The 23238-nt window shown below is 37.4% G+C and overlaps 1 protein-coding gene across 1 annotated transcript in view; it reads left to right on the top strand.

Annotated features, from left to right (window-relative positions):
* DNAH3 (dynein axonemal heavy chain 3) overlaps nt 1-23238 on the top strand; it is a 536699-nt gene that overhangs the window by 176938 nt on the left and 336523 nt on the right. Inside the window, exon 16 of the mRNA XM_069210285.1 lies at nt 18109-18262. Coding sequence (XP_069066386.1) covers nt 18109-18262 — 154 coding nt within the window. The remainder of the gene's footprint in view (nt 1-18108; nt 18263-23238) is intronic.

Here is a 23238-nt window from a genome sequence, read left to right as displayed (position 1 = left end):
GATTTTTTGAACACAGCCTGAGCTACCTGCTGATTCCAAAGTTCCCTCGCCTGGGAAGTATCTATTGACTTTTTCCAGTAATTGAAGATACAGTGAGTTGCTTGGGCTGCTTTTGATTTCTTGCCAATTAAAATTGTCCTGGGTTCAGGCCTTAAAAGGTCTAAGTGTTTGACACAATATAAGAAATGCTTGCTGTCTGGCTATTACTCTAGGTGCACTAGTGCTGGGAAGGCCATCCTTGGAAGGTTAAAAACAGACTTGTATATTTTGGTCACTGGACCATTCAAAAGGCTTGCTTCCTTCCCCAACACAGTTCCACTCCTGTATGTTATTGATGTGAATGCCTTTGCCTTTGTGACCTGAAGGATTGGATCTAGACTGGAGCCCCATAGATGTTTTCAGGCAGCTGTTAAAGCGCATTGTAGGCCCTGGGCTTTATTTCTGATTGAACCTCTTTACCATGTCAGGTTTCCTCTTGCATCAGTCCAAACTCCTTAGTAATTTTACTCTGTTACTTTATCAAGACTCTCATTTCTCCAGTGCCAGTGTCCTCTTTTGTTAAGTCTTTTACCATAGATAACAACTTTGTTTTTTGCCAAGTTCACTTCCAGTTCTTTTGACCTTGTATATTAGTCTAACTTATTGATTAGTCGCTGGATGGCCACTTACATTTTTTTTTTAACATAACCAAGTCATCTGCATACAGGAGATTAGAGAGGGACCTTCCTCCCAGTTTTAGCAGATATGAATTAACAAGATCAAACACCACTGTAAGTTCTGATGTATAAAGATTGAATAGCGGGGCATCAGGACACAGCCTTGTTTGAGCCCAACTGTTGTATGAACTTTCCTGGTTACTTAATTACCATCACCTAATTTTATTCTTATCCATCTATCTGAATATGAGTTCTGTTGCCCTTAGCACTTTCACTGGAATAGACCATGATTGCAATTTTCTCCATAATTGACTTCTAAGGACCTGATCAAAAGCCGTCTTTAAATCAACGAAACAAATATAACATAACCAGACTTAACGTGGCCTGGCATAGCATATAACATAACAGAACACAATTCAACACATACCACATAACACATAGGGCCTGATTACAACTTTGGAGGAGGTGTTAATCCGTCCCAAATGTGACGGATATACCACCAGCCGTATTACGAGTTCCATAGGATATAATGGACTCGTAATACAGCTGGTGGTATATCCGTCACTTTACCGTCACTTTTGGGACGGATTAACACCTCCTCCAAAGTTGTAATCAGGCCCATAATGTATTGCATAACACAACACAAAGCATAACATTGCATAACATAATATAATACATAACATAACAACATCAGAAATAACATAACACATTACATAGCACATAAAATAAACATAACATAACACAACACAGAGCATTACCCATAACATAGCACATAACATCACATATAACATAACACCACACATACAACATATAATAGAATATATCACAAAACATTGTATATAACATAACATAACACATAACAAAACATATAACATAACACATGACAACATAACATGAGGTAGCACATTACTAAACAGCTAACATAACATAATGCATAACACATTACACAACACATAACACATAACTTAACACACAACATAAGAATACATAACATAACATGACACATATAACAATACATAACATAACATGCAAAATAACAACAAATAACAAAACACAATATAACGCATATTTACATTTCACGCAATGCTGGGAAGCAATCACATTTATCGTGCTGCATTGCATGAAAAGGAAACAGCAGAAATGCACCATGTCTAATAAGATATGGTACATTTCTGCTGTCTTCTAGCACTGGTGCACTGTGTGCTGCCTAGCCCCAACAGAGTTACAGGCAGGATAGTTTTGTGTAGGAAGGGATACCTTTCAGGACAAAAGCAATCTTTAGAAGCAATGTCCCCTTTCTGTGTGTGCTGCAGAATGCTGCACACATTGAAAGACGTCATAACACGAAGAAATAAAGATTTGTCTCCTCATTATACCTGCTTCAGGGAGACAGCTTTTGTGGTGGAGTGTTAGGTTTATTCACTTTAGGAAATCTGGGATTGTATCAAAATGCATAGGTGGATGCGTGGGAGCACCGATCCTCTACCAATGGAATGCCTCCCCAACGCAAAGAGGCTTTGCATGGCTTAGTAACTTCCAGTTAAAGATTGTATTGCCTTGCAACAACTTTGTTTGTCGCACAAGGACAATGCAAGTCCTCAATAAATCTGTCCTGTAACATATAATATAACATAACATAATACATAGCACACAGTGTAACACATTACATATAACATATAACATACATAACCATAACATTACACATAATATAACGTACCACATAACGTAACTTAACACATAACATAACACATAAAGCAATACATAACATAACACATAACATAACATATAACAGAACAGAACACATCCCATAACATACCCATAACATAACATAGAACATAACACTTAACATGACATAACACGACAACATAACACAGCATAATATGCAAAATTGACACACAGCGTAAAATAACATAATATAACATCAACATGACGTAATGTAACATAACATAACACATAACTTAACCTAACATATCACACAGCATACCACTTAATACAACAATAAGAATTTTGATTGCTTGTTGACTTGGGTGTGAGCCCTGGTCAAGCAGCAACCTTATTCCTTGTCAGGATTAGACAAAAGCAAACCCCAAATTAACCTTTGCTTAGCCGCTGGTAGCTTGGCACAGAGCAGTCAGGCTTAATTTAGAGACAATTTGTAAGGTATGTGTGCAACACTTCAAACAATAGAACAGTGAAAACACACCACAAAAGGAGCCCACAACAGAGTTAGAAAAAAGGAGCAGATGTTAATAAATAAAACAAGGCCAATACAACAAAAATGAAAATGAGTAGAGCCGGAATTAAATTTTTTAGTTTTAAATAAAAACAGCGTCAAGAAGCACAAGTCGATCTTTTTTGAGGATATCTGGTCATGCTGTACCGGGACAAAGTCACAAAATCAGGAAAACAGCGAACGAGGGCCAGCTACAGGGACCCAGATAGGCCAGCTGAACAAAGTACCTTAAATCCTGGTTTTGGAGTATTGTGTGGATCTGAGTTAAAGGTGCATTGTGCAGCCGACTTAATGCATTGGTTTTGAGATGCAGTGAGGCTGCAGTACGAGGTCCTGTAGTGTTTACGTCGAGGATCCCTTTGATGGGGTGTGTGATGCAAAGGCCAGAGTTGGGATGCGTTGCACAGTCAAGGGGATGCATCAGTTCTGATAAGCGGGGAAGCTGCGATGCAGAGTTTTCGGTGTTGTCATCAAGACCACCATGAACGAGAGATGTGAGGAGCTGCTCCAGGAAAGCATTGCGCAGTGGTGGTTCTAAAGGCAATATGTCAAACTCAAGATGTGGGAATGCGGCGGCGATGTGAGTCTTTTGCAACGGGTCTAATCCATGTAGAAGCAGCGATGCATCGGTTCTGCTCTAGGATGCACCACTCAGCAGGGAGATGTGTCTGTTCTGCTCAGGATGCGTCTCTCAGCAGAAAGGATGCGTCAGTTTTGCTGGCAAGTATGCTAGGCCCACTTCCAAGGACCCAGGGCTGGGGTAGCACCACTTGGCAGGATAGACCTGCGCATGGCAGAGTCCAGATGCAGAAGCAGTGTAGTTGGAAGTCTTCTGTGTCCCTGAGACGTCAGAACAGGAGACCAGCCAACTAGCCCTTGGAGTCAGTCTTGATCCTGGGTGCAAGAGATGCAGGTCCAGTCCTTCTCACCCAGGCAAGATGGCAGCAGGTAGGCACAGCAAAGCAGGAGTCCAGCAGAATGGAAGTCCTTCAGCAGCACAGCCGCCCTTCCCGGCTGAGTTTCTACAGGGCTAGTAGTGTACTGAAGTGGTGGTGTCTGAGGTCCTGTTCTTATATCCAGTTGTGCTGTTGAAGTGGGGGGGACGTCAAAGACAAGTCTTTGAAGTGCACAGATGCCCTACCCTCCCTTCCATGGCTCCAGACTAACTACAGGGGTTATGCAGCCCTTTGTGTGGGGACAGGGGACAGCCTATTCAGTTGTAAGTGAGGCTGGTTCCAGCTTCTCCCTCTCATCCTGCCTAGGATGGCCAATCAAGTCCCACCTAAGCACCCATTGTGCGTGACTGTCTAGGGGACTACACAAGGTCCATTTGCTAACTATGTCTAGTCATGTGACCAGAGATAGGCTGCAGGCACCACTGACTAAGGCAGGAAAATGCCAACGTTCTATGGCAAATGGCATTTTTAGAGTTGGAATTTAAAATCCAAATTCACCATAAGTTAGGATTTCAAATTGTGTTTCCAGAGACACCAAAGTTGAAGAAATCATCTCTTCCCATTTGGAAATTATTGTTATCCTATGGGAGAGCTAAGCCTTTCCGTGGTGAAAAATGAATTTGAGAGTTTTTCACCACCAGGGCATGTAGAACTTAAAGTACATGCCCTGCTTTTTTAATACATTGCACATTGCCCTCTGGGCTGTCCAGGACCTACCCTAGGAGTGTCTTATATATATTAAAAAGGAAGGTTTGGGCCTGGCAAAAGGTTTACTTTGCCATGTCAAAATGGCATTTTAAAACTGAACAGACAGGGTCTGCAATGACAGGCCTGAGACATGTTTAAAGAGCTACTTAAGTGGGTGGCCCAATCAGTGCTGCAGACTCACTAGTAGATTTAATTTACAGGCCCTGGGCACATGTAGTGGACCTTACTAGGGACTTGTAAGTAAATTAAATATGCAAATTGGGAATCAGACAATATTACCATGTTTAGAGGAGAGAGCACAAGCACTTAAGCACTGGTTAGCAACAACCCATAACGTAACACATAACATAAAATAATAAAACATATGATATAACACAACACATACCATAATACATAACTCATCGCATATCACATAACAAATCACATAACATAACATAAGGTTATACAGAACATGACACACTACATATCATACCTTAACAATAAACATAAAATAACACAGAGCATATAACATGTGACATAACATAAACATAGCACTCAACATAATATACCACATAACAAAACAAAACACATAACATAAACAACACATGATATAACACATAACATAACTCATAACATAATAAACACATAGCAGTACACATAATATAATACATAACACAAATAATATTATGTAACATCACATACAACACAATATAACACATAACATTATTCCTAATACAGCATTATAAATAGCTGGACTCATAAACTAACATAACATAACAAAATATAACATAAGTCATAACAATTATATGACAGAGCATACCACTTAACACAAAACATCACAAAACATAAATAATTAACCTAAGACACAACAGCACATAACATTATTATGAGAAAACATGGCTGATTGCAGAGGCCCCCTAACTTTTTGCTGGTGTTTTCCTGACTCTGATGGTGCCCTAGGTAGTGCTAACCAGTCCCAGGGCCTGTGCTTTGTGTAAAATCAATATGCAAATTAGGCTAATTATAATTGGCTAAGTTAAACTAACTATAAGTCCCTAGTATATGGTAGGGCATGTAGGTTTAGGGACCACAGCATAGGTAGTGCACCCATAGGTGCACTGCTGAGGTGCCCAGTGTCATTTGAAAGGCAGGCCTGCCTTGCTGGCTGCTTTTAAATTAAAGTTATATGCAAATTCGACTTTGGAATTAAAAGTAGTTCCAAAGTCTTAAACTACCTTATTTTTACATATAAGTCACCCCTAAGGTGTGCCCTATGTGCCCCTAGGGCTGGGTGCCATGTAACTAATAGCAGGGACCTTATAAAAGTCGTTTTATAAGACCTGGTGAGGTAAAAACAGCCAGATTCGTTTTTCCCTCATTGTAGTGAATGGCCTTCATAGGCTAGAATGGGGAGACTTTATTTTAATTTTTAATGTCCCCTTAAGTAATGGATACCAAGAGTTTGGTATCAAATTAATTGTTATAATAAATCCCACAACTTCCAGTTGTGGGATTTAATATAACTTGTTCAGGTATAGAGTTTTAAACTTTACCTGAAAAGTTGCCAATTTCAGCCCTGCATTGTTTTTGCTGCTGTGTCCTGATTGGTCAGCCTCTGGCAGCCTGGCCAGGCTGCCTTGATGAGATGTGAAGTGGCCTGGCTTCACACAAAGAGATGTGCCTGTGGGAGGGAATTTCCCCTCAGCAGATGGTGAGGCAGGAAGGGGGAGGGCTGCCAAACTGGTCTTCAAAGGCAGAGAAGGACATTTGGAGCATCCAGCAACACCCCCACATCCTGCAACCCAGACAACTAGGTGCCCCCTTGATTAGATTAGGAGAGGGCAGGAGAGGGGTGTGTTTATGATTTTTAGCCACACCAGTGGTGGGCTCAGCAAGACGTAACCTCCAAAAATCAGATTCAGCCATGATGGATTTTTGAAGAATGTTGCCTCCTGGGATTGATTTTTGCCACACTTCCCAGGAAGTGGTCATCACAGGGGGAAGGACCCTGCACCTGATTGGAGAATCAGGACCCCCCTGTTTTTCACCCAGGAGCAAGGATAAAACTGGCAGACCTGCACCCACACCTCAGTTCCCTACCACATCCCTACCAGAAAGAACTACAGAAGAAGAAGAACTGCCCTGCTGGACCCCTGGCCTGCACCTGGAACCTGCACTCAGAAGGACTGCACCAGCTGCAAGCTTGGGCTTCACCACAAGAAGGACTTTGCCTGGCTTCAACTGGTTCAAGGCAGGACTCCCTGTTTGCTACAGGTGAAAAATTGCTCACCAGAGTCCCCTGCACCAACTCCTGAAGAGATCAACCAGCTGACCACTGCCCAGTGGCCAAAAAAGAGTTTGCGCCAGGTGCATTCTGGGAGTTGTAGTCCACACACCCAAGGATCATCTCAGAGCATCTGGATCCTTGGGGTGTGCTGTTGACCCCAAAAGAACCTTAAAGAACATCTGGGAGAAGACCCAGAAGTTTGGAGAACTTTTGAAAAGAAACTCCATAGAGGGACCGACCCGCCGCGACAACTCTAGCCGGCTTGCCTCAACCGTTACTGATTTGCGGGTTCGTCCCGGTGAAGAAAATCTCCCAAAAAGAGACTAAGTCCGAACGTAGAAAGTTGACCGGGACCTCCCAGCCAGCATATCCGAGCAGGGCTCCAGGGACGTTGGATCAAGATCCAGGTTTGCCCCGGTCGAAGGATTTTCACCTCGAAAAAACGACTAAGTCCGAAGGTAAAAATCTACACCGAGGGCTCCCGCGACGCGTATCCAGAGAAGAGTTCCAGGAGGTCGGTTTGGACTGGCAGGTTCGTCCTGCTGAAGAAAATCTTCAGAAAAGCGACTAAGTCCGAAGGTAAACTTTTGCCCGAGGCCTCTCGGCGAGCTGTAGCCAAGCAGGGCTCCATCGCGGTCGGCCTTAAACTTTGACTTTGCCCCGGTCGAGGTGCGACCAGATGACCAGATTGGCGCTTTTTGTTTCTAGGTGCTAGAAAACAATAATTCTTTAAAAAGTCATATCTCCGGTTCCCCTTATCCGATTTTATTCGTTTTTGTGTCATTTTAAAGATTTTTAAACTGTTTCCTGTGTTTATTTAATTACTGTTTTGTGATATTTGAATGCTTTACACTCTGTCTCCTAAGTTAAGCCTTGTCGCTCGTTGCCAAGCTACCAAGGGTTGAGCTGGGTTTAATTTACTGAGACCTAACTGGACCTAAGTGGAGGTTAGTGGCCTGTTGCTAAGTGTAGGTACCTACCTGCCCTTACCAATAACCCATTTTTCAACTATAATACCTAACATAATTTAATATAACAAAGCACCTAGAAAAACATATTATAACAAATGGCATAGAATGTAACATAACAGATGACATAACATAAAACAAAACACATAAAATAACATGTAATATATTTAAACACATAACATATGACTCAAAACATATAACCTAACACCGAGCATAACACAACACATACAATATTAGAACATAACATAATACATAACATAATGTAACACATAACATTACACATAACACACAACATAACATAAAATACACAACAAAACACATAACATAACAACACATGCAGTATTAGAACATAATATAATAGATATGATATAACAAAATAGCATTGCACATAACATACTACATAACTTAACACATAATGCATACCCCATAACATATACAATAACATGACATAACATAAACATAACACTCAGCATAATATAACTCATAACATGACAAAACACATAACAACACATGACATAACATAAAATATCTGTTGTAACGTGGATTATTGTTAAGAGCAGTCAAGTACCTACACCTCATAGTAGGCCACTAACCCCCACTTAGTTCCAGTTAGGTCTCAATAAATTAAACCCAGCTCAACCCTTGATAGTTTTGCAATGAGCGATAAGGCTTAACTTAGGAGATAAGTGTATTAAGTTTTTAAAAATCACAAAACAGTAAATAAGTAAAACACAATAAAAATCCAACACCAATATATAACTATAGATTATATTTTATCTTTAAAATGACACCAAAATGATTAAAAGTGGATAAGGGGAACTGGAGATACACATTTATAAGAATTAATGTTTTCTAGTGCATAGAAGCAACTAGCCCTCAAAGGGTAAAAATAGGTCACACTGGACAGGGACAAAGTTCAGAGTTCAGGCAACCCACGAGGTAACACTGTTACACTTACTTTCTCTTGTATTTCTTGATTCAGGAAAGTGGTCCGTACACCAGCCAAGGGATCAGAGGCTTTGGAGTTGCCTCCTGGGGTCTGGGACAACTCCCACAATGCACCTTTTCAATTTGTGGATTTGCTCCAAACAAGCCAAACTTCTTGATCTTCATCCAGAGGTCCTTTTTGGGTCCTCGAAGGGTCCACAACTTGATCCAAGGTTCCTGAAGCTCTGAGGTGCTCCTTGGGAATTGGGACTACAATTCCCAGAATGCACCTCGTCAGAATCCTCAAATGGCCACTGGACGCTGGCCAGCTGGGCTCTGCATGCAGGACTTGATGCAGAGGACTTTGTGCAGTTCCTTTGTACCTGTAGCAAACAGGGAGTCCCTTCTTGAAGCAGTAGAAGACAGGTAAAGTTTTTTTAGTGGTGAAGCCCAAGTGTGCAGTTGGTGCATTCCTTCAGAGTGCAGTGTCCAGGTGCAGGCCAAGGATCCTGCAGGGCAGTCTTTCTTCTTCTTTGTCTTGTTCCTTGTAGGGATCTAAGGTGTGGGTGCTGCTTTGCCATATTTATCCTTGCTACTGGTGTGAAAGGCAAGGGGTCCCGACTGTCCAATCACAGGCAAGCCACTTCCTCCTTGGATGACCACTTCCTGGGATGTCTGACAAAAATCAATCCCAGGGAGCAACATTCTTCAAAAATCCAACATGGCTGAAACTGATTTATGAAAGTTAGATCTGGCTGAGGCCACCCACTGGTGAGGCTAAAAGTCCTAAACACACCCCTCTCCTGCCCTATCCTAATCTAATCAAGAGGGCACCTAATTGTGTGGGGTGGCAGGAAATGGGGGAGGTCCCGAGCTGCTCCAAATGTCCTTCCCTGCCTTTGAAGACCAGTTTGGCTGCTCTCCCCCATCCTGTTTCACCATCTGCTGAGCCAGATCTCCTCCCCCAGGCACATCCTTTGTGTTTAGCCCCGGCTACTTCACACCTTATCAAGGGAGCTTGGCCAGGCTGCCAGAGGCTGGTCAATCAGAGAAAGGCACTACAGAGGTGAAGTTAGTAACTTTCAGGTAGAGTTTTATTATAACAATTAATTTGATACCAAACTCAAGATATCTGGCTGTAATGGGGACTTTGTCCATACTTATACTTTTTTTGCGCCACATTTGCGTCATTTTTTGATGGAAAAGCGGTGCAAACATGACATATAATTGTATTTTGTAAGTTTGCACTGCTTTTGCATCACAAAATGGCGCAAGTGCAGCACAAAAAAGTATAAATCTGGGCGTTTGTTCATTAAAATAATGTCTCTCCATTTTAGCCTATGGAGGCCATTCCGTACAGTGAGGTAAAAACAAATTTGGCTATTTTACCTCACCAGGCTTATAAAACAATTTTTATAATTTCCCTGTTTATACTTACATGGCACCCAACCCTAGCGACACGTAGGGGTGACTTTAATGTAAAAATAAGATAGTTTAAGACTATGGAGTACTTTTGATTCCAAAGTCGAATTTGCATATAACTTTAGTTTAAAAGCAGCCAGCAAGGCAGGTCTGCCTTTAAAATGACACTGGGCACCTATGCGGGGGTCCCTAAACCTACATGCCCTACCATATAGTAGGAACTTATAGGTAGGTTGATACTGTCAATTATAATAAACCTAATTTGCATACTCATTTTACACAGAGCACAGGCCCTGGGACTGGTTAGCAGTACTCAGGGCACCATCAGAGTCAGGAAAACACCAGCAAAAAGTGGAAAATAGGGTCAAGAAGCTAGAGAGGCTCTGCAATCAGCCCAGATTTCTCACAATGTCATTAGAAAAGAACATAACTTAAGCTAAAACATAATATTACACACAATGTAATATAACACTTGCCAACATAACATAAAGTTACGTACATAACACATACTATACCACATGACTTACCACATAGCATATCATAAAACACTTAACACATAGCATAACAAATAATATAACACATAACATAAAATACAAGAATACATAACATAGTGCAAAGGACATAACATAACACATACAGTATCAGAATATAACATAATACATACCATAATATAATATATAACATTGCACATAACACATTGCCTAACACACAACATAAGAAAACATGCAACAAAACACATAACAGAACACATGCAGTATGAGAAAATAACATAACATTGCACCTACCAAAACACATAACATTACACATAACATGACATAACATAACACATAATGCATTTCCCATAATGTATAAAATAACATAACATAAACATAACTCTCAACAAGCTATGTCGTAACACAACACATGACACAGCAAAACATATAACATAACACATAAAACACAATATCATACATAACATTATATAGCATAACAAGGCACATAAAATAACACACAACATAACACATGCCATAACATTACAAGCAACATTACATAATCTAGCACATAACATACACATACACACAAAATAACATAACACATCACAACAAAATATCATGGTATATAGCATAATATAACACATTATATAACGAATTATATATCACATATCGTATCATAAAACATGTCACACATAACATGACAAATAACATCACACATAGCATACTACATTCCATAAAACATATAACATACATACCTATTGCATGGCACATAACATTAAACACAACACATACACATACCACATAACATAACTTTACACAGAACAAAACATAAAATAACATATCATAACATGATATCATATAACATAGCATAACATTTCATACAAAACATCCGATACCATAACAATTTAACATAACACATAACATAACACATTACATGACATGACATAATATTAAATAACACGTAAACTAAAACATAACAGGACATAAAAACTTAATATAACACATATTTTAACACATAACATAACAAATAACATAACGCAACATAATGTATAACATAACAACACACATAACACATAATATACCTTAACACACAACACTGCATAACTTATAACATGTAATATAATAACCCATAACATAAGACATACCGTAATGTAACATTGCACATAACATAACACATAATATAACATACCGAGTAGCATAACATAATACTTTACAGCATAACACATAACATAACACACAACATAATAAAGACATAATATAAAAATAACCTAACATATATTGCATAATATATAACATAACATATAACACAAAACATAACACAACATAACACTTGCCCTAACACATAATACAACACATAACACAACACATAATATAACACATAAAATACAAAATATAGAACATAACACATAACATAACACATGCCAATATAATACAGAGTGACACATAGCATAAGCATAACAAAACCTAATACATAACATACCACACATATATCACATAACAACACATAACATAACACATAACATAACGCATAACATAATGCACAATATAACATAACATACAACAAAATTTGACACGCAACAACATATTAGGAAGCATAGTAGAACACATGACATAATATGACATAACGTAACATTACATAAAACATAAGATAGCACAAAACATAACAGATAACATAACATAGCACATGAAATAACATAACACAGAACACCACATGTAACATAGCATAACACATAAGATAATACATAACATAATAGACTGGAACACATAATATAATTTAACACATGACATAAAACGTAGGATAACACATAGAATAACACTTAATACACAACATAACATAACACACAACATAATTCAAAATATAACACAACAACACATAACTTAACATATAGTATGAAATAACACATAACAAACCACATAACAAAATACATACCATAACATAAGACATAGCATGACACATAGCATAATACATAACACAACTTAAAACAACATATCAAACAATATAACACATAACATACTGTAACACATAACAATGCACATTATAACATAATACATACCAACGTAACGTCACATACCATACTATACCAGGACATTATATAACATATTTTAACATAATGTTGCATAACACAACATAATATAGAATTCAACACATAATATAATACATAATGTAACATAACATATAGCTACACATATCACATAACATCAGATAACCTAACATGTAACATAACAAATAACATAACACATAGCCTAACACATTACATAAACACAATTTCACACATAACATAGCATAACACACAACAACATAGTATAACATAACACAACATAAGAGATAACATAAGAACACATAACATAGCATACCGTAACACATACCATAACATGCCATAACATAACACCCAACCTAGCAGTACACATAGCAACATATCTTAACATATCACATAAGATAACAAAACATTACATATTGCCTTATATATAACATAACACATACCACATATATAACATTACACATCAGAATATAAAACATTACATAACACATAACATATAGCATTTAACATATAACAACATATAACAAAACACATAACACAACCCACAACATAACACACAACATAACACATAACATATTATAAAATAACATAGCACATAATATAACATAGTACATAACATAACATAAAATATTAAATAACACATAACATAACTTAACCTAACACATAATATGTCACATAATATTATAATGCAACATAACACAAACATAACATCAAATAACATGTAATATAACATACCATAGCATAACAAAATATAACATACTACATGAATTAACTCAGAACAGAACATGTTACATAACACATAACACAACACATAACATAACTTAACAGGCAACATCACATATCAACACATAAGATAAGATAAGACATATGATAAGATAACATTTTACCTAACACATACATAACACATAGCATGCGAAAAGACATGCTAGCATAACATATGACATAACATATAACATAAATAATAGTCTAGGATAACACAACATAATACATAACATAAAACGTAGCATGTACATAACAAAACACATAGCATAACAACGAATAAAATAACGCATAACATAGCATACAACATAACATAACGTAATATACATGACATAACACACAACATGACAGAACCCAAAACGACATAACATAAAGTAACATAACATAATCTAACACATAATATCACACTATAAATAACATACAACATAACAACTAACAACATAATATAACACATATAACACATAACCTAACACACAACAAATCATTACATATAACATCACATATTACGTAACACATAACATAACACATGACAACATAACACATAACATGCGACATAACATAACTTATCAAATAACATAACACACTGCATAACATAATGCATAGGAATGTAACATCACACTTAATATATCACATACCATAGCACAGGACATAATATAAAATATAACATAACACATGACAACACAACACATAACATAATGCCTAACACATAACATATAACATTTAACATATAGCATAGCACATAGCAAAACCCAACTAAACATAGCACTTAACAAAACATTACATAACACATATATAGGCATAATACAAAATATAACTTAACACATAACAACAGAACATAACAGCATAACATAAGACATAGTATAACCCATAACACACAACACAAGACATAAGATAACGCATAAGGTGAGATACCATATAACATGACACGTAACACGACACATTATATAACAAAACACATGATAACATGACACATAACATATAACATTTAACATATAAAATAACAACACATAGCATAATACAACATAACACACATCATAGCATCACATATAGTATAACACATGAAACACAGAACATAACACAGAACATTACACATAACATAACACACAGCATTACTTAACACTTAACACAACATCTAACATAACATAGCACATAACATATCAACACACATAACATAACACATATTATAACATAACACAGAGCAACACATAATACAGCACATTACATGGCACATAATATTACACATAACACATAACATAACACATAGCATAACATAAACTGCATAACGTAACGTAACATAGCATAACACACATCATAAAATAACACAAAACAACATAACATATTATAATTTAACATATCATATAATAGGACACATAACACCTAACATAACATATAACTAGTATATAACATAACATAACACATGACAACACAACACATAACATAATGCATAACATATAGCAAGTTACATCTAACATTATGTATCGTAACATAACAACATAACATAATACATAGCATAAAACATAGGAAAATGAATAACATACCCAGGTGTAGGTGGAACTGACAGAATTTGATTTGTGGAATTCTGCAGAATTACATTAAAATTCTGTGAGATCCCATGGAATTCCGAGATGGGACGGAGTAAGCATTTGGCGCTATTTTCTTGGCGCAAAATGCATCCAAAAATGTATGCCAGGATGCATTTTGCACTAAGAAAATGGTACAACCAGACACCATTCTGTGCCCTTACAAACTCTGCAGTGATCGCTGCAGAGTATGTAAGGGCACCACAGCCAAGTAGTATGCAGTGGTTTCTAAATTTTAGAAACCACTGCATTTCACTCTGCAATGCATACCGCTCAGCGCCCTTACATACCCTGTAGTAATCACTGCAGAATAGGTAAGGCCTCCGAGGGGTATGCACTGCCTTGCTGTGCATTGATTTTTAATCCTGGCAAGAAGAGGGAGCAGTCTCTGTGTGTTTGAAAACTACTGCAGATTAAAGTTTAATCTGCAATGGTTTTTAAACATAGAGAGACTGCTCCCTCTTTCCTTCCTGTTTAAAAATCACTGCAGTGCACACCCCTTAGAGCCCTTACATACTCTGCAGTAATTACTGCAGAATATGTAAGGGTGCCAAGATGTATACACTGCAGTGATATCTAAAGAGGGCCGCAAGAAGAAGCAGTCTGTTTATGTTTAAAAACCACTGCTGATTAAATTTCAATTTGCAGTGATTTTTAAACATAGAGAGACTGGTCCCTCATCCAGCACTCTTTTGAAAACAATTTACTGCAGATTAATTCCAGAAGTGGAGCGTTGGAATTTATAAGTAATTCTGCATTACAAGATTAAAGCGGAGTTACCAAATTCCTCTAATTCCACTGGTGAAATTAGAAATCCCACTCAGACCTAAACATAACCTAACAGATAACATTAAATATAACATAGCACAATACATAACATACTACATAATGGAAAATAACATTTAACATACCATGATACATAACATATTAAAGCACATAACACGCTATAACATAACACATAACAAAACCCATAACATAGCAAACAACATAACCTAACAGATATTATTTTATAATTTAACACAGGAACACATAACATGGCACATAACATAACACATAAAATAGTACATAGCAAACACATAACAACATAACACATAACTTAACACCATCACATAATAGAACAAATAACATATCATAATAGATAAAAAACATAACATAACATAACCTCATAAAACATCACATAGCATAACTCTTAACACAAAACATTGCATAGATAACATAATAGATGGCATAATACTTAATATTACATACAACAAAACACGTAACATAACTTTACATGATACATAACACTTAACATAACATATAACATAATATATAACATAAGATAACAAATAACATTGCATATAATACAACACATGGTATTTACATTACACGTTACGTAACAACACATAACTCTGAACATAACACATAACTCATAACACAGAACAGATAAAATAAAACATAACAATACATAACATAAAACATAACTTAATGTAACACAGTAAATAATATACCATAACACATAATATAATATAATACATAACAACATAGGATAACCTTGATGTATGTGTGTGTGTGTGTGTGTGTGTGTGTATATATATATATATATATATATATATATATATCACTGTGAAATAACAAAGGCCACAGGGACGTTATAGTTAGGTTCACGTTTTACTCACACAAAACCATAGAAATTCAGCAGTTATAGTTATGTTAAGAAACTATAACTCATGGCCTAAAGTTACTTAGCGGCATGAGTTGTAGTTTCTTTAGATGAGTATAACTGTAAATATAACTATAACTGCTGAATTTCTATGGTTTTGTGTGGGTAAAACATGAACCTAAATATAATGTACTTGTAAACTTAGTTTTTTTCAGTGAATTAGTATTTTTTTTAACATAAAGTAATACGCTGCACATGTTTGGTGTGTGAGTGGGTGTATTTTTTTTCATTGTGCTTCAGACCCACAAATCCTTCACAAAGTTACACTGTGGACCGAGCTGAGCACGGTGGTGGATCTGATGATCCACAGATCGGCCCCAAAAAAAATTTGGGTCAATATCTTGCCCATGACAGATCCCTCAGGGACCTCTTCATGTGTCCTTTGGGGTCCGGTTACTTGTATTCTGAAATTTAGGTGTTTTCTCACATTATTTTTCCCTCCCTAGGTCAAGCGACAAAGAAAATGGCAGCCACCACTTCCTTTCAGGTTGCCTTCAGCCAATCAGGGCCTTCCTTTTCACCTGGATCTGCGGATCCTCCGCGGGTGGATCTGCGAAGGATCCACTTCCCTAGATATCTATATTTTTTCCTTTAATAACCCTGAAACCACTTAATAGATTAACATCAAATTAAAAAAAAGGACTCTTTCTAGCCCAAGATGTATCTTGCTGCCAAATTTGTTGCAGTTCAGTTCAGCAGTTCGGGCCATAGCCATGTCTAAAAATTGCAAAATCCCCATAGGCATGGCATGGTGAAGAAGTACTTTGGGACCCCACCATTTTATCGGCACCCGCTTGATGAATCACCCCAAAAATGTCCAGACCGCAGCTAAACTTATGGCTAACTCAGCTGTTAGTTTAGAAAGATTAGCTTTAATATGAAGTGCTGTCTCGAAGCAATTGTCATGCAGATCTAGGCTCTAGAGTCTGTGAAGCTATCAATGGCAGAACACTGAGTACACTTTATAATGGACACTAAAGCCATTTATGGCCTTCTTACAAGTGGCTTGTTAAAATCCGTAGTAGGAATTCCTGTTACCACACACATAGATTTTATGAGTTGGTGGATTTTATTTCAGGTGCTACAAAACACATATCCCTCAGATGAATTTCAACTGGCAAAACCTGCAGATATTAACAGGGGAAAAATACCTGGACAACTACTGGACATACAAATGTTTGTGCAGTAAGCACCAAAATCCGCATGATATTCCCCATTTTAGGGGAAACTCTACACTCCTGCTACATAACGTACTGTATGGTATCATTATTTATCAGGCACAAAAAATATCACACTTAACACTGGGGCTACTCGCAATGAAGTCCTTAGTCACCCAAGAACATGCCTATTTAAATATCAATTTGATTTCTTTGTAAAAATATTATGAAGGTAGTCATTAAAAATGTCTTCAAATTGCAGGCGTGTTGAATTTGAAAAAAAACTTCAAGGATACAGCAAAGATGTAGAATACTTCAAAAAACGTGACCAAGTGGGTATGGAGGAAATGAAGAATAATGTTGAAAAGATGCAGGAGCTAAATGCCAATCTGAATAAAGCATCACTGGAATTTGAGGTTTGTGTTATTAAATCAATCTGGTCTGTTTTTGTAAACTTCTGATTATTGTGTTTTAAATAAATTGTAACATATAAACCTGATCTATTTGACAACATGTGTACAATGCAAATAGATCACCTCTGAGTTGTTGATCTGTTCCCCATGCTGAGCACAGATTTCAGTCACTCCAAGTCACTTTCCACTGTATAGTGACACAAACTTATATGCCTAGTTGTTCCCATAAATCCCTTTCCGTTTACAATAAATGCTCACAATGTCATCTTGATATGTGCCCTGAGCTGAGTACGTCCAATAAATTTGTGATGGGCACCCTTGAATCAGACCTTTAATTTAGTAGATGAAAAATGCTGAACAAATGAATTAGTTTGCCAAACATTTAATGGCAAATTAATCAATCTATAATGCTGGTTACCTACTGACCTATCTGGAAATTCATGATTAGGCAATGGCCTGCCTGACAAGTTTTCTAGAGTGGTGTCCTCTTGGATACTCTCGGGCCGTTTCTTTGGACATGCAGCAGGCAAAACCTCAGTGGATTCCATGGATCTTTTCCATCAGCTCAGGGAAGTTGGACTGTATCTGCAGAAACATTACAGGGGCCAGGCAAACCTACATTATTTAGCTGGTAATTAATTTCCTGCAGGTATTCCATTTTCCGGTGCCAGCAACTCTTGATGGCTTTAAACTAATGCAGTCATGCTAGCTGGCATTGATAATTCCGGCCCCTTTAAGTCCACATGCAGTTTTTGGGCACCTTGTAATGAGGGCCAATGTATCTTCTGATGTCTCACTTAGGCACTTTCCTGAAATAGTATGTCAATACAAAAAGAGTGCATTCAATATTCAGTACATTTTCCTTCAAAGGTGAATGTTTTTTGCTGAATATATTAATAATGTATGTACAACATGGTGTCAGTGAAAGAAGGGAGTGGTTTCATCAATTTCAACTTTGATGTGGTTGCAGAAATCCTGGGATTTTTTGTAAGTCCTAATTATCGAACGGCTAGAAAACACATCCTTTTTTGAACTTTGGTAGGGCTCAGAGCTGGGGCTATGATATTTTTCAAGTTCAAGTTTGTTTATTCATGATTTGGAACTCCTAGGAGGTCCACCTAAACTATACTGTAGATTTAAAGTGACAAAATGCATAATCAGTAGAATAAAATCTACATTATAATCCATATTATTTTCAAATAAAGTGCACCCATATATCAGCCCACTTAGCTGTATTACAGTACAGTTCCTAAATTTAAACTTCTGTAATAAATACATTCTCTATATAAAGACATCTGTACTTTAAAACAATCAATATACATTTAAAAAAGATTTACTAATCCTAAAACTTAATATTTTAAGGGTTAAACAATAATTTGAGAACTTCACCTGCTGAGCATATATTGAAATTCAAAAAGAGGGTTTTCAGCCATGTTTTCCTCAGTAAAAGTAAAGAGGGACAAATACAACATGTCTAATGTCCTGAACATCCGAATAACACAGATCACACATGTTTGAAGTACTAAACCATTTATAGGTTAAGTCTTTTAGTGGCAGTATGTCCAATCTCGGCAGAATACAAAAACGCCTCACCCCCTGCGGAAGATTCCAAAATTAATAAAGCTGTGTTTTTCTCAGAATAGCCGAGTTAATAAAAACATCAACCTCCTCTTTTGGCTACAAAGCTCCATATCTAACTGAAAACCTATGTGCATTGTAATCTCCTTTAAACTCCTTTTGAATTGTAGAGGCGATGGAGCCAAAGTAAAATCAGAGTCAAGCTCTAACACTTGTAAGGTATATTTATAGTTTCTAAAAAACTGAGATTTCTCTCTCAGTGTTCAGAAAACTTCTTTATGAACAAGATGCCTTAGGGAAAATTCATCACTATGAAATTTGCAAAACGCCCTCCAAACCACCCCTACTAAACCCTGCACAAAAGAACTCTTAATGCCAAATTCCAGCCTTACGACTGCAGTAGATGCCAAGGTATTACAGGGAACCAAGGGCCTGATTTATGAAAAGTTAGTGCTGCCTTTGCATTGTTTTTTTACTCAAAAGCGGCACAAACTTACAAAATATAATTATATTTTTAAGTTTGCACTGCTTTTGCATCAAAAAATGACGCAAAGGTGGAGCTAACTTTTCATAAATCAGACCCCAAGCATGTTAAAATGTGCCCTTCCATTCTAAGAACTCGTCTGCTATCTTTGTACATTCTATTGCATACAACAAAGTAGCAGGACTCTTTACTTGATAAACTGGCAATAGATGAGCAAAATGTTGCCTTATAAAATGCACTTAATCCTTGTGCTCGAGAAAAGGCCTTTCCCACCTTATTACATATATATTCACGGTCGCTGAGTGAACTAGATATAATTTTCTCCAGAAAACAATAGGTATTTGCCCACTCGAACTTTTGATGGCCTATAAGAAAAATGTATTTTCTTACGTGATTTTTTTTCCTCAAAGGCATACTTCTTGTGATTTCAAGAAATTGATTTTTTAATTATGCTGATCAGTTGAGCAATTAAGGGCGGCCAGGCAATTATTAAATCCTTTCGGAGTGAGGTCAAGCACCAACATAATCAGCATACAATAGATAGGATTTCTGGCACCTCTGATTTTGGGTGCAAAGCCCTTGCTTTTCCCTAGGATGATAGGCAAGTCATAAATGTACAATGAAAATAGCAGCAGGGCCAGAAGACACCCCTGCTTTAATCCATTTTTAGTTGGAAATTCAGCTGACAAACCCCGTTCTCCACCTAACAGTACTTTGCACCATGTGGAAGAATGCAAGGCTATGATCAAACGTAACAAATTTGCAGGGATGCCTAAGTTTAATAGTGTCCTCCACAGGATGGATCTTGAGATCAACCCTTTCGAAGGCTGTTGAAAAGTCTCTAAATGTAGCATATACAACACTACCCCGAACCTGTACATAGTTTTCATTTAAAAGCTGCTTTACTGAATTACCTAGAGTATTATGCCCTTTACTAAAGGCAGCCTGTTCCAAAGGAAGGACAGAATTTTCCTCGACCCAAGACTTTAAATGCTCTAGTAGACTTTTGGCGAATACCTTACCGACTTCATCCAATAAAGCTATTTGACGGTAGCTTACTGGGGAAGTTCTCTGACCCTTCTTATATAGGGGGACTATATCACTCCCAACCCAGGACACCAGAACTGCACTTTTTAGATAACAGAACTGAGATACAGAATGAAGGATCTTTACCCAAAGCAAGGGTTACTGTTTAATTACTGAAATAGGGACCCCATTAGGGCCCATTGCTCCAGAAGCCCGCACAGTCTACATAAACCCTTCAATCTCTATCACTGCAGGAGGACTTTAAGTGTCAATTACAGTCTAGCAGAATGTCCATTTCACTTGGCTCAGTAGCCAAGTTTTCCACATGAAGTGAAAGTATGTAGTCTCTCCATCCTGCCTCAGCTATAGGAAGGGCAAGAGAAGATTTGCGAGACCCACATCATTATGAGATAATTACCCAATATTTACAGGCGTTTTTTGACACAGCAGCTTCTCTCAGGGCAACCCACCTCTGCTCGGCGTTCTCCTTTCTTATACCTGCCTTCAACCACCATCTTCTCCTCTTTAATAAGGACATTGCTCTGCCCCTTTCCTTTGTATCCAGCACAAACTGGAGCCTTACCAGCGTATTAATTTCCCTATTCAGCAGCAACACAGACGGCCTTATCTTCTTTTGAGGTGGTTTAGAACACCTTAACTGATTACTCTGAACTATTTGTCCTATACAGTCAGACAAACAATGAAGGAGGTTCCTACTCCAGTCATCAATCTGCAATATAGCTCTTTCGAGACCTTTTTTTGAAAAAATATTTTTAAAGAGGACCAATGAGTTCTACCCGTTTTCCTGTTCAAATAAGTGTCTTTGCCATTAAAATTCCATGCTTCTACAGCCGACCAACTTAGCTTCAATGAAACTCTAAGGATCTTATAATCACTAAACGAAGTATCTAAAATGGTCAGATCCTCCACAGATGGAGCTATTACATAAGAGGCAAAAAAATAATTGATTACAGAGCCTCCCCTTCGTGATTTATGTGTTAGCTCTGCTGGTGAATCCAAATTAAATCTCACATTTAAAATCACATAGCTAGATTCCCTCATACATTTTAAAAGGGTGTATCCCCTTTTATCAGCCCTAATTCTTGAAGGGAATGATAAAGGTGGAATATTAAAAGTGTATTCCCTCTCTGCAGCACAAAATAGAGAAATAGGTAAATAAGAAACTTGGCAGTTTAAGTCGCCCATTAACAACACTTCACATTCTACCTCATTTAACCCAATCAATGAGATAGAATTAAACATGTGTAATAGTGATTTGTCATGACCCTTATCTGGGGGAATATATGCATTCACTATTAACATTCCTACCATCTTCCATGATAGGATTAACTCTCAATATCTGATAAAAATGTGCAGGGGCTGTAAGGCTTTCATATTCCCATTTTAATTTATTACTCAGAAGCATAGCAGTTCCCCTTTTTGCGTGACCTTTCTTCAAGGGCTGTGCCTTTTGGCACAACACTGTATAGCCTGGATAAAAAAAATCAGCTGCACACCAGGTCTCATGCATGCAGATTAAATCAGCCTGAAAGGAACAAACATGATCAAGTTTTTCAATTTGATTCTTCATTCCAGCTGCATTCCATAAAACCACACGGAAATTATTGAAATTATTGAAATTATTATTAAAGGCCCATTTGTGATGCATGCCCCATTGCCCGGGTACTATTTAGAACTCGAGCTAGACAGCTCCATTTCCCCTGTTCATTGTCGTCTCAGTGGGAGCGGGATCTCCCACATATATTACAACTCTTTCTCCATTAAAAATACAGTAATATTTTCCAGAGAAGATCTTATTGGATCTCGCAAGGGACATAGCCCACCTCCATACTGTTGTGGAACTGGGGAAGCAAGATATTTATTAAGTGGA

Source organism: Pleurodeles waltl, chromosome 10, assembly GCF_031143425.1.
Source record: "Pleurodeles waltl isolate 20211129_DDA chromosome 10, aPleWal1.hap1.20221129, whole genome shotgun sequence".
Classification (NCBI taxonomy): domain Eukaryota; kingdom Metazoa; phylum Chordata; class Amphibia; order Caudata; family Salamandridae; genus Pleurodeles; species Pleurodeles waltl.
The sequence above is the reverse complement of the archived record's forward strand: the minus strand, read 5'-3'. Positions and strand labels throughout refer to the sequence as shown.